Raw genomic sequence first — 12,840 nt, 5'->3', positions numbered from 1 at the left:
CCAAAACTCTTGATTCTCTGACTAACCCAGAACCTACCTAAGTCAGTCTTAAAAATAAAACAGAAAATGATGGAGAAACTCAGCAGCTCTGGCAGCATCTGCACAGAGAGAGACAAGCACAGTTAGCATTTTGAGTCTGATATGAATTGTCTTTTGTTCCAAAGAGGAATCTTTGGAATTAATTTGTTAACTCTGCCTCTTTCTCTTCAAATGTTGCCAGAGCTGCTGAGTTCCTCCAGCACTTTTTGTTTTTATTTTAGATTCCAGTATCCAAAGTATTTGGTCTTACAAAGATAATGGAGTCTTGCCTCATTTGTACATGCCTGTGGTGAGAGGATATCTGGTTTACAATGTATTGTTTTGGTCTGCATAACTATTTGCTTTGGAGGCAGTGCACTATTTGGTGCCTGGGATAAGAAGATTGTCTTAAGATGAAATGATGAGTAAACTGAGCCTGAACTTTCTGGAGTTTAGAAGAATGAGAGATTTGAAACACATAATTCTGAAGGGGTGTTTTGGTGTTATTTTATTTGTTCATGGGAGGTTAGCATTGCAGACTAAGCCAGTAAATACATGCCCCTCATTGCCCTGGAGAGGTTGGTGGTAAGGTGCCATTGCACTACAGTTCACTTCATGTAGGTTTACTAACAGTGCTGTTAGGAAAGGAGTTCCAGAACTTTGATGCAGCAACAATGAAGGAACAACAATATAGTTCCAAGTCAGGACAGTGAGTGGTTGGAGTGTAAGGTAGTGTGTTTCCGACAGCGTGTGATTTGGAGTGTAAGGTATGTGTTTCCCTGCATTACTTCCCTTGTTCTTTTGGATATTAAAGGTACAGGTTTGAAAGAGCGTGGGTGAATTGCTGCAATCCTTTCTTGTAGATGGAACAAAATGCTGTACCTGTGAGTTGGTGATGAAAAGACTGAAAGTGGTGGAATGAGGTGCCAAAGTAGATATCGGACAGTCTTGAGGAGTTGGGATGTGACTCACTCATTGATGAATTCATAGCCTCTGATCTGGTCTTGTAACCACAGTATTAATTTGGCTGGCCCAGTACAGTTTATGAGCTATGGTAATCCTAAAGATGTTAATAGTAGAGGATTCAGCAATGGTTAACAGCATTAAATGTCGAGGGGAGATGGTCTGAATACTTATTGTTGAAGATGGTCACTGTATGGCACTTGTATGATATCAAGTATTGTGCCATTCTTCAGCTGTGACCTGGATGTTGTCTTAGTCCTTCTACAAAAGAACATGGACTGATTCAGTAGATCTCAATTGGAGTGAGGGAGGGTGACCTGAACTATTTCCAATAAAATTGAGAACATGTTGAGAAAGGTAGGAGGACAGCAGGAAGAGCTTCTGAGAATATTATGGGCCCATAAGATTTGGCCCAGAGGGTTTCTGCAATAAGTTTATATTGAGAATTTCATTTTCAATATAGGAATTCTTAAAGAAAAACATTAACAAATATGTAACAACAATGGCAAGAGGAAGTGTTTTTAGGCAGGAAATGCATTAAAGCATAAGACTTGCAAAATTGTTACAGATCAATAAAAATAATCAGGTAGAAATTCAATGATAAGCATAGTCTGCATGCATCATATGTTCTTATTTTAGGCATTAGGTAAAAACAAGCTAGAGAAATTGCTGGGTTATGTTTTTTTTGTAGCTCTTTCACAATTTCAGAGTGCTAGTCCACAGTGAGGTCAACACGGCTCAGTGGGTGGCACTTTTTGTGCCCCAAAGTGCTTCAGACACAGTGAAGCAATCTGGAATTGCAGCCTCTGTTTTGATGTAGGAAAAATTCCAAAAGTAGAAATGTGATCATTTCTTAATGATGGTGATAAAGGGATGAATGTCGGTCAGGATACCAAGGTGAACTTCCCTGCTTCTCCTTGAAACAGTGCCATGGGATCTTTCACAACCATCTGAGAGGAAACACAAACCCTCAGTTTCATGTCGCAAATGAAGGATAGTACCACTGACCATGCAGGACACCCTCAGTACTGCACTGAGTGTCAGTCTAGGTTTTTCTGCTTCAGCCTTTGGAGGGGGCACCTACCCACAACTTCTGACAGAGGTGAGAGTGCTACACATTGACCCATGTTGACCTCACTATGGACTGGGATGTGTACTATACCTGGTCTAAAGATTGAGTAGCCCAGTCCCACAGTGAGTTCCTCAAATCTATCATCATGTCCTCCAGAAGCTTTCCTGTAGACTCCTTTATAACTTGGATTAATCTCAGTACCACCTCCTCTTTCCAATAACCTGCATGAAAATTGTCAAGTTCAGGGCATTTATTTTACTAAGTATGTGTCCTTCTTTTTCTCCCTTCATCTCATCCTCTCCTCCCCCTCTACTGAAGGTGCTGACATTTCATGGACTACTGTTCAATGACAAGTCAAAATCCAATAGTTTGGTCAACAAGATTTTGCTTTTATATAGCAGCTTTAAACTTGTAAATTGTGTCAAGAACATTAGTAAACAAAATTTGCCATCAAGCCACATAAGGAGATACTAGAACAAATGACCAAAAGTTTGATCAACGTAATATATTTTAGGGAGAATCTAAAAGGAAGAAAGAGCCAAAAAAACATCTCTTCCTTTCTCTTTCCAACCAATTCCCTAACGAAACTTATTATCCTGTCTTAATATCACCTTTTTTCTGTCTGTTTATTTCTGAGTACACCTCTACGCTGGACTTTGGGATACTATCCTACTTTAAAGTTACTATGATTGCAATATAATGCTGCAGTTAAAAATGCACCAGAACAAGATCAAGCATAGGCCTGAAACCAGCTTTGTCTAAAAATTTCAGATTGACTTTGGCCAGTTTTCTCTGTGTAACCTGTCTGTCCTGTGTTAGGGATGAGATCCCTGGATGCTCTGCATCCTCTTCAACCTTTCCCAAGAGCACCCAGTCTTCAACTGTGAAGTGTACTTCAGCATTTTTGCATTTGGCAATGGTTACTGTAGATCCCCTACATGTTCCTCAGCAGATTTCTTTAAAGTTTGGTGTTCTTTTTAATATTAATTAATTTCAAAATGATGAAAATTTGGCATGGTTAGCTCACAGTTCTCACTATCCAAAAATTCGAAACTTTTCTCCCATTACAGGTAATCATTCTCACTACACATTCTCCCCATTATTCACTAATATCTAATATACCCAACACTCACCCAAGATCACCAGAGCCTTAGCAGCTTCATTTCTCACCACAGAGTCATCATCTCTTAGTAACTAAAAGAAACAAATCAGCAGCAGATCAATTGGTTCACACTGTGCACAAGAAAAGCTTCCATAGCAATTATTGTTGCCTTTAGATTAGATTACTTACAGTGTGGAAACAGGCCCTTCGGCCCAACAAGTCCACACCGCCCCGCCGAAGCGTAACCCACCCATACCCCTACATCTACATTTACATTTACATTTACCCCTTACCTAACACTATGGGCAATTTAGCCTGGCCAATTCACCTGGCCTGCACATCTTTGGAACTGTGGGAGGAAACCGGAGCACCCGGAGGAAACCCACGCAGACACGGGGAGAACGTGCAAACTCCACACAGTCAGTCGCCTGAGGCGGGAATTGAACCCGGGTCTCAGGCGCTGTGAGGCAGCAGTGCTAACCACTGTGCCACCGTGCCGCCCACTCTGCAGTTACTGTGTTATAGTACTATACAAATTAATCTTACATTATTGTTATTGAATCCACCTCTTGACTAGATCCCAGGCTGTAACTCACTCCTGTGTATTTGACATTCTATACATAAAACCCATCAAACCCTTCAATTATACTTCTGTCTGCAACTTATGTCTTGGTAGCTGCTGTTCTATGTGACAATCCCCAAACTGCATGCCTAAGATTCCAGCACAGAATATACTGCCACTTAACAGTTATTCTATTGATAAAATATGCAAAGCCTTTATTTAGTTTGTAGCTGCAGCTAACTCTTGGTTATCTGTTATGCTACTTTTCTACTCATTCACAGAATATGGGCATTGCTAGCTGGGTCAGCATTTGTTGCCCATCCTTCATTGCTGTTGAGAAAGCGACGGTGAGCTTCCTTCTTGACCAATTGTATTCCATTTGGTGTGGGAAGACCCACAATGCCGTTAGGGAGGGATTCAGAATTTTGATCCAGCAACAACAAAGGAACAATGACATATGTTCAATTCTGGATGTGACTAGCTTGGAGGGAAATTTGCACATAGTAATGTTCCTATATGTATGCTGCCTTGTCCTTCTAGATGGTAGTAGTCATGGGTTTGGACAGTGTCTGTCAGTACAGTTCTAATCTGTAACTCACTTGCAGGTATCTGTTTTCCATACAGAAGCTCCCTGAACCCTTCAATTAGATTCCAGCCTGTATCTTTCTCCTCAATGGTTGTTACTCCATAATAAACCCCCAAATCCATCTATAATTGCTTCCCACATAAATCTACAAATAAATATATATACATCATCCGAACCCGTTAATAGATTCTAGCCTGCTTCTTGCTGAGTATATCTGTATTTCTATATTTTTATAAAATTTATATGCTTATACGATCTGAACCCCTCAATTATCACATACATTTGAGTAATGGCCAATCTTATTTAAAAGTCAGCCATTAACTATTATTCATTTGTCATTGATGGAATCTTGTAAGGGCCTAAATAACATGGGAAATTGAGAGCTTTGCGGCAGAATCACAGAATACAGGTATATCCACTAAGTCATATTTTGACATTGATATCAACTGCTAAATCTTTTATAAACTGGACAGGTGGCTAGGCAAGTTTCTCATTAGGCAGCAATGAGTTGCTAATTAAGGGGGATTATTGCTTTTCCATATCGTATTAGCAGCTCAAGTTGTCTCTTTAATATTCAGCTTCCTGTTTTACCAAATGTGCCAAACAAAGTAGATGTCAAGAATTCTTGGCATGGAATTCAGAACTGATACTTGGTGACTTCAGCTCGCCACTTGCTCTAAAGGACAATTACGTTGGACACCAGGAATTAGCATCTCAGGGAACACTCCATTGGCAATGGTCACATGCACCCCATAGCTATTGGCATATGATATGTGCCAGGCTCTAAGAACCCTCATGGCACATCTCAGGTTTACTCGTAGTACACTTCTTCACTTCACTGCTGTATCTCGGGCTGCACAAAGATTTCACTGCCTTCAAACAGAACTTGATGACAAGTTCATTGTATTTCTGCAGTTTATGATCAAACAAACATTGGAAAAATAATGGATCTTGATTGGCCTGAATTGAAAACATGATTTGAGATTCCTGTGAAATTTGATATGCTATTCAGTGAAACAGTATAATTGGAAAGAAACAATATTATGGCTATGAATGGCTATGGAAAGAGTAGATTCACAGTAGTGCATATGTCTGCTGGAACAAAACTTAGGCAATGGTGACATTCAAGAGAAAAGTCCTCTAAAAACACAATTTCTAAAAGGAGCAGTCATTCATGTTCACAATACATATTAGACGGATGAAGTTGACTTGGAATTATGGTCGAGGCAAGTTTAGAGTTTCCAATCAAGGAGACTACATAAAGAAAAACATATCTTCCGAGTCATGTTCAGATCGCACCTTGTCAATGACTTTGTTGCTAAAGTTAGATCGCAAAACAGTGTTATTTTATTGACTCCTGGTGATTTAACCAGCCTCATTCAACCACTGGATATCTCTATAACCCAGCCCTTCATGGAGATCATGAAAGAAAGGGGGAATGGTTGCATAATTGGGAGAGAAGTTATTCACCAGGGAAGGCAGCACACAGGCTTAAGCATTAGCAATAAAGAGCTGTAAAAGCCTTGGGGGATGAAATCAGAATGGAAACTGCCTTGAAATCAATTAAGAACTGTGGTCTATTCAATCTACTTGATGGCACAGCAGAAGCAGCCCTTGGATTACAAATGGGTTCCATTCTTGAGAATGTTCATTGGTTGATTTGTATGGAAGTCAGAACACAATATAGCACAACATAAAATAGCCATTTATAAGTCTGAGCAAATGTTCACATGTCAGACCTTTAAAACTAATATTAATACACCTCAGTGTGGGATCTTGTTTGTAAGGATGAGCATTCAGAAGTTGGGTGTGTCTGATGCAGAAAGGCAGACTAATAAATTTTGTTCAGTAATGGGAAATGAAGGTCTACGCAGACTTAACATGTTACAATTAACAGCTAAACAGTTAAAAGATCCCCACGTTAGAAGACACAGACCACATTAGAAGAGCAATTCAGATTCAGAATTAAACTTTTGTATTCAATGGATAGAATTCATGTCAATTAGACAAAATCCTACAGAAATCATAGATCACTTCCTCAGCAGATGCAGGGAAAAGGGCTCATCATAGCTAGTAATCAGAATTGTGGAGTTGGTGATCATATCCACCTCCATGTAAGCTAAGCATAAACTTGAGGGTTAACACAATTGTGAGAATACCCAGACATGTGAAAGGTGTGGCCTTCTGCATGCATCAAAGAAATGCCCAGCTTTCAATCAATTTCACAATGCATGCGGGTAAAGACCATTGGCAGAGACAGTGCACGAGACCAAAGACTGAGCATCATCCCAAGCAAGGTCTATGATCTAGCTGCATTAAACACCATCTGGTATCCTACTAGAGGTGTATACATGATGTGATTGACAAAGCAGGATCCAATGATGTATGGACAAGAAAAAAAAAGTGGTGAACACATTTCACACTGTCAACCTCAGGTAAGCGTCAATATATCACCATCTAATATGTTTGCAAAAATGTAAATTATCTCTCCTCAAAAAAAACCCATTGTCAACTAAGATTGACACAGGTGCAAGTGTTGGTATACTATCCCTATGAGTTCCAAAATGACATGTACCCACAGACATGGAGAACCATGATGAAACCTATGAATGTAAAACTTTCCGTATACAACAAATCACTAATTTCACGTGCAGATCAATAGTGCTGGGGTATAAGTATAATCAATCCATCTGGATGTTGCAAATAGACCACCAATCACAGGCACATCATAACCTAACTTCACTCTGGTCACAATCCACAGAATCAGTCAGACATCAGACAGAAACTGCAGCAGAATCACCTGCTGAACTGAATATGAAAAAAGAACAGAATATTTCATTTCTTCTGAATTAGTGGAGTTAAACCCAGCTGACTAAAGAGATGAATGAAGAGCTAAAAGAAGAAAGAAAGATTGTTTCATCAATCCAATAAAAAATCTCTGGCTTTCAGTCAGTGGGACTGAATTAATTGGAGGCTAATCTGAAGCAACACTCAGTTGTAGTACACCAGGGGAAGCAAACTCTAGGATAGTGACTGTAGACCATGAAAGAAAAACCTTACAACACAAACAGAAATCACAGAACCAGGGTGGCAATGGCCTAGTGGTATTATCACTGGATTACTAAACCAGGGAACATGGTTCAAATCCTATCATAGTAGATGGTGAAACTTGAATTCAATAAAAATCTGGAATTAAGAGTCATTGTTCACAATTGACCATTGTCACAATTGTCAGGAAAAACCCATCTGGTTCTCGAATGCCCTTTAGGGAAGGAAATGACTATCCTTACCTGGTCTGGCCTACATGAGTGGTTGACTCTCAACTACCCTCTGGGAGAGAACAATGTTCCTGTCATAAGAATGAATTAAAGTAAAGGCCAGGCAAGGAAGAACCACAGCTCTGAGCCATTAATACATTGAGGACTTGGTTTGTGTGCTGAACATTTCCAGCTCTGCATCACTCTGCTAGAGTGGTGTGTAGATCTGGTGGTTTGTGCAGTAAAGATAGGCGCAAGATTTAAAAGTTGTGTCAACACTTCAAGTCACATTTCAGTTCATGTGGATCTGTTGTTGAAGCTAAATTCGAAGCATTATTAATTCAGTCAGCAGAGTATAACATTTGTGTTATTTGGTTTTTGCTAATCTTAGGATATTGAACAAGACACATTGTCAAATTAAAAATTAATTAAAGATTTAAAATTTTAAAATATCCAGAGGTACTTGTTGTGAGGGAAGGAGAAAAAACGTCAAGAAATTGAACCCAAGGGAGCAGCCAAGGGAAGTGGTAAGAGGTGATCGGGTGAAGTGAATGGGAAATTGAGCCAGTGAAGCAGATTCACATTTTTGGTTTTCCATGACATCACTCCATCTCCCAGAATACGTCCAGCCCGAGTTAGTACCCTACCTCAAAATGACTGTTTTGTTACTTTGCCCCATTGTCTAAAATTGAATGATCAACATACACTTTATTATGAGAAAAAATAATTGGTACATGATGACAGTCTAAGAAATGAACAATTAGAGTTATATTTGCCACTTATTTGAATACTTACTGTGGTATAAAGAGCAGAAACAACTTCCTGGTTGTTAGATTGAAGGCATTGCAGAGTCTGTCAAAGAAATCCCATGAACATTGTTAAAAGAGATGCAAAATAGATCATTACAGAATGTAAGGTAAAGATCAATGAAAGAAGGCCAAAGACTGGCAAATACAGGGTCAGCATGGTGGCTCAGTGGTTAGCACAGCTGCCTTACAGTATTAGGAACCCAGATTTAGTTCCAGCCTTGTCTGGACATTCTCCCCATGTCTGTGTGGATTTCCTTTAGGCAGTCCAGTTTCCTCCCACAGTCCAAAGATGTGCAGGCTAGGTGGATTAACCATGGTATATGCAGGGGTATGGGATAGGATGGGGGGACGGGACTGGTTCTGAATGGAATTCTCTTCAGAGGGTCCAGCCAACTTGATGGACCAAATGTCCTCTTTGTCGAAAAGGTTCACACTGGAAAAGCACAGCAGGTCAGACAGCTTCCGAGGAGCAGGAAAGTCGATGTTTTGGGCGTAAGCCCTTCATTCGGAATGAGAGATTCACTGAGATGCTTGTGGAGGAAGGAGGAGAATTTCTTCAAGGTGGGCATCCTTAGAAGAGGCTTTGCAGCAGCTAGGAGAAAATGAGGACTGCAGATGCTGGAGAGTCGGAATTGAAAAGGGTGGCACTGGAAAAGCAGGTCAGGCAGCATCTGAGGAGTAGGAGGGCCCAAGTTTTGGGCATAAGCTCTTTATCAGGAATGGCATCTTTCCAAACTGTAAGGATTCTATGGTAAAGGTCAGCATTGGCAGGATCAATGCCAATGAATTGGGTAAATGTCAGTGAAGGCATCGCAAAAATTTGTGAAAAGAACAGGAGGAGTAGTTATGTAATATAAGTTTAATAGGGACCTGGTTTATGAATAATAAGCAGGGTGGAGAACATGTGACCAGTAACCATTGTCAGTCTACCTTGCAGCTAGTAGTGTGAAAGTGTAGACCTATATTTTCCTGTAACAACAGTTCCTGAAATTCTGTGTCAAATCTGCAAGCTGAGAAATCCTATAGTAGATCCTCAAATAAACAGAACCTACATCTTTCTACCAGTCTTGGTGTGAGACTAGCAGGTTTATGTAAGCAAACACAAACCATAATAGGCAGTGTGCTGTAGGAGTCTTTTAAAGGCCAACTGATGAAAGAAAGGATCAGGGTGAAAAGTAAAGATGGCAAGATTTGGGAACTCTGGATAACAAGAGGTTTTAAAAGATCAGTTAAAAAGAAAATCAAAAAGAAAAAAAATGTTACTTATGTAAAGTTTAGGAAACTGTCATCAGACAAGGCGCATGAGAAGTATAAAGGACACAGGAAAGAACTTAAACAAGGAATTTGAATGGTTAAAAGAGGCCGTGGAATGCTCTTGGCAAATAGGGTTAAGGAGAATACCACAGCATTTTATACATACATTCGGAGCAAGAGGATAGCTAGGGAAAGGGTAGGGCCACTCAAGGACAAAAAAGAGTACTTACATGTGAAATTTACAGCAGAGAAGGTGGGTGAGGTATTAATGAGCACTTCTTACTGGTATTCACTAAGAAGAACGACATCGATGAAGGTAACATTAAAGCAGGATTTGCTGTTATTCTAAGAGGAGGTGTTGGACTTTGGCTTGAGGTAGATAAATCTCCAGGGTCTGATGGGATCTGTCCCAGGATATTGAGGGAGGCAAGGGAGGAGATTGCTGTGATTGTGACAGAGATTTTTGCATCCACTCTCACGACAGCTTGAAAATGGCAAATGTTGTTCCTTTGTTGAAGAAGGGAAAGAGGGATAGTCCAAGAAATTATAGGCTGGTGAGCCTTATATCAATGGCAGGCAAATTACTGGAGACGATTCTTAGGGACAGGATTTACTAGCATTTGGAAAAGAATGGATTTATTAGAGATAGTCAGCATGGCTTTGTGTGAGGGAGGTCTTGTCTCACAAATTTTATTGAGCTTTTTGAAGAAATGATGAAGATTATTGACAAGAATAGGGCAGTGGATGTTGTCTACATTGATGTCACTAAAGCATTTGACAAGATCCTTTGTGCTGGGCTGGTCCAGAGATAAGTAACATGAGATCCACAGTGAGTTGGTAAGTTGGATACAAAATTAGTTTGGTCATAGAAGACAGAGGGTGGTTGTGGAGGGATGTTATTCTGACTGGAGGTCTGTGACAGTGGTATCCCACAAGGATCAGTATTTCACGCTCTGTTGTTCGTAATATTTATACATGATTTGAATTAAGTGTAGGTGGTCTAACTAATAAGTGTACAGATGACAAGAAAATTGGTGGAGTTGTGGATAATGAGGAAAGTTGTCAAAGAATCAGATAAGATATAAATCAGTTGGAAAATCGGGTGGAGAAATGGCAGATGGAGTTTAATTTAGATAAGTGAGAGGTGATGCATTTGGGAGGTGAAATGCAAGAGGAAAGTATACAGTAAGTGGCAGGACCCTTAGGCGCATTAATACACAGAGGGAACTTGGGGTGCAAGTCCATAACTTCCTGAAAATGGCAATTCCAATGGATAAGATGGTAAAGAAGGCATATGGCATTCTTGCCTCCACTGATCAGAGCACTGAGTATAAAAGTTGGGAAGTCAGGTTGCAGGCATATAAAACTTTACTTAGGCTACATTGGAGTATTGTGTGCATTTCTGGTAGCCACACTATAGGAAGGATGTGGGACCTTTCAGGTGGGACTATATTGGATTGGGATATCTGGTCGGCATGGATAGGTTGGACCGAAGGGTCTGTTTCTGTGCTGTACATCTCTATGACTCTAAGGTGCAAAAGATCAGGCTATTACTGGATTGGAGTGTATTAGCCTTGAGGAAAGATTGGACAAACTTGGATTGTGTTTGCTGGAGGATTGGAGACTGATGAGCAACCTGACAGAAGTATATGACATTATGAGAGGCTTGGATTGGTTGGATAGATGAGGTATTTTTCCCATCTGGAAATGTCAAGAATTAGATGGATATGTTTAAGCTGAGAGAGGGAAGTTTAAAGGAGACATGCAAGGCATTTTTTTTACACAAAGGGTGGTTAGGCGCCAGGCTTGGGTGGTGGAAGTAAATATGATAACAATGTTTAAAAGGCATTTGGATAGACAGACATACAAAGAGGCAGGAACTAGACAGTTATGGACAATGTGCAAGCAGATGGGTTTAGTTTACAATATTTTCATGGTCAACACAGTTTGATGGACTGAAAGGCCTGTTCCAATGCTGTTTTGTTCTGTGCTTGACAGTTTCAGGTGGCAGGGGAGAGGGAAGGTACTAGGATGTATGTGCACTACAAACCTTCCTCTTCCCTGTCCCAGCAATGTGTCACTGCAGAAATGCTGCCATTTGTGACAGGATTTTCCATTCTCACAGCCCACGTGAACAGTTGTATATTTCAGGCCAAAAGTATTTTCTGTACTGTATTTGTGTTGATCAGGTTACAGAGACTTTGACTTATCAGTAATTGAACTCAAACATCAGAGGTAAAAATCAGTGATTAATCCACATAATTCACATTTCTCTGAAGTGTTTAATCTGCATTTTTTTTGTCAGATTTTGAATTTATTCCATTTCTATAAAAACTGAAAATGTAGGACTTGCCTTGGCAGCATCTCTCCTCTCAAGTGGAACAGGAGAACTTAAACTTTTTATAAGATGCTAAAATTAAAAGAAATAAATGTCACAGTCAGTAAGATGTGAACGAGTGTAAGATCTTACAAAATGAAGCAAGAAAACACCAATTAGTCCATCAGCTGGAATTTCTCCATAGCCCATGTACAGTCTCATCACAGACTGTAGCAACATATTTAATCTTCCCTTCTTACACATCATTAGTTTTACAGGCACAATAGTGCAATTGTTACATTTTTAGACTCATAATCCATAATTCTGGCATAAAGCCTCAAAGAGAGTTCAAATAATTTTGGGCATTACAAATTACAGCTGCTTGGATCCATTGCTAACAACCTTGATTCATAAGGTTCTTGGTTCAAGTTGCATTTCAGGACTTGAGCACAAGCTCCAGTGCAGAGGTGTTGCTTTGCAAATCAGAGATTAAACTGAGGTCCTGTCAGATGGATGTAAAGGAGTTCAAGGATCAGTGTTGAGTGGGGTCCCGCAGGGCTCTGTCCTTGGGCCTCTGCTCTTTATAGTTTTTATAAATGACTTGGATGAGGAGGTTGAGGGGTGGGGTATCAAATTTGCAGATGACACAAAGATTGGAGTATAGAGGGCTACTGCAGGCTGCAGCACGACATAGACAGGATGCAGAGCTGGGCTGAGAAATGGCAGATGGATAAATGCAAAGTGATGCATTTTGAAAGGTCGAACTCGAATGCTGAATATAGGATTAAAGACAGGATTCTTGGCAGTGTGGAGGAACAGAGGGATCTGGGTGTGCAAGTACATAGATCCCGCAGAGTTGCCACCCAACTGGATAGGGTTGTTAAGAAAGCATATGGTGTT

The 12,840-nt window shown here is 40.1% G+C and overlaps 1 protein-coding gene across 1 annotated transcript in view; it reads right to left on the bottom strand.

Moving 5' to 3' along the window:
* The window catches only part of LOC140463932 (protein HEATR9-like), a 71,797-nt gene that overhangs the window by 17,572 nt on the left and 41,385 nt on the right, over window positions 1-12,840 (bottom strand). The window contains exons 8-11 of the mRNA XM_072558415.1: window positions 11,977-12,033; window positions 8,356-8,412; window positions 3,187-3,247; window positions 2,144-2,274 (exon numbers count right to left, since the gene is read on the bottom strand). Of these exons, the coding sequence (XP_072414516.1) occupies window positions 2,144-2,274; window positions 3,187-3,247; window positions 8,356-8,412; window positions 11,977-12,033 (306 nt within the window). The remainder of the gene's footprint in view (window positions 1-2,143; window positions 2,275-3,186; window positions 3,248-8,355; window positions 8,413-11,976; window positions 12,034-12,840) is intronic.

This window comes from Chiloscyllium punctatum, chromosome 39 (genome assembly GCF_047496795.1).
Source record: "Chiloscyllium punctatum isolate Juve2018m chromosome 39, sChiPun1.3, whole genome shotgun sequence".
Taxonomy (NCBI): Eukaryota; Metazoa; Chordata; class Chondrichthyes; order Orectolobiformes; family Hemiscylliidae; genus Chiloscyllium; species Chiloscyllium punctatum.
Note: the sequence above shows the minus strand (reverse complement) of the source record. Positions and strands in the feature narration are given on the sequence as shown.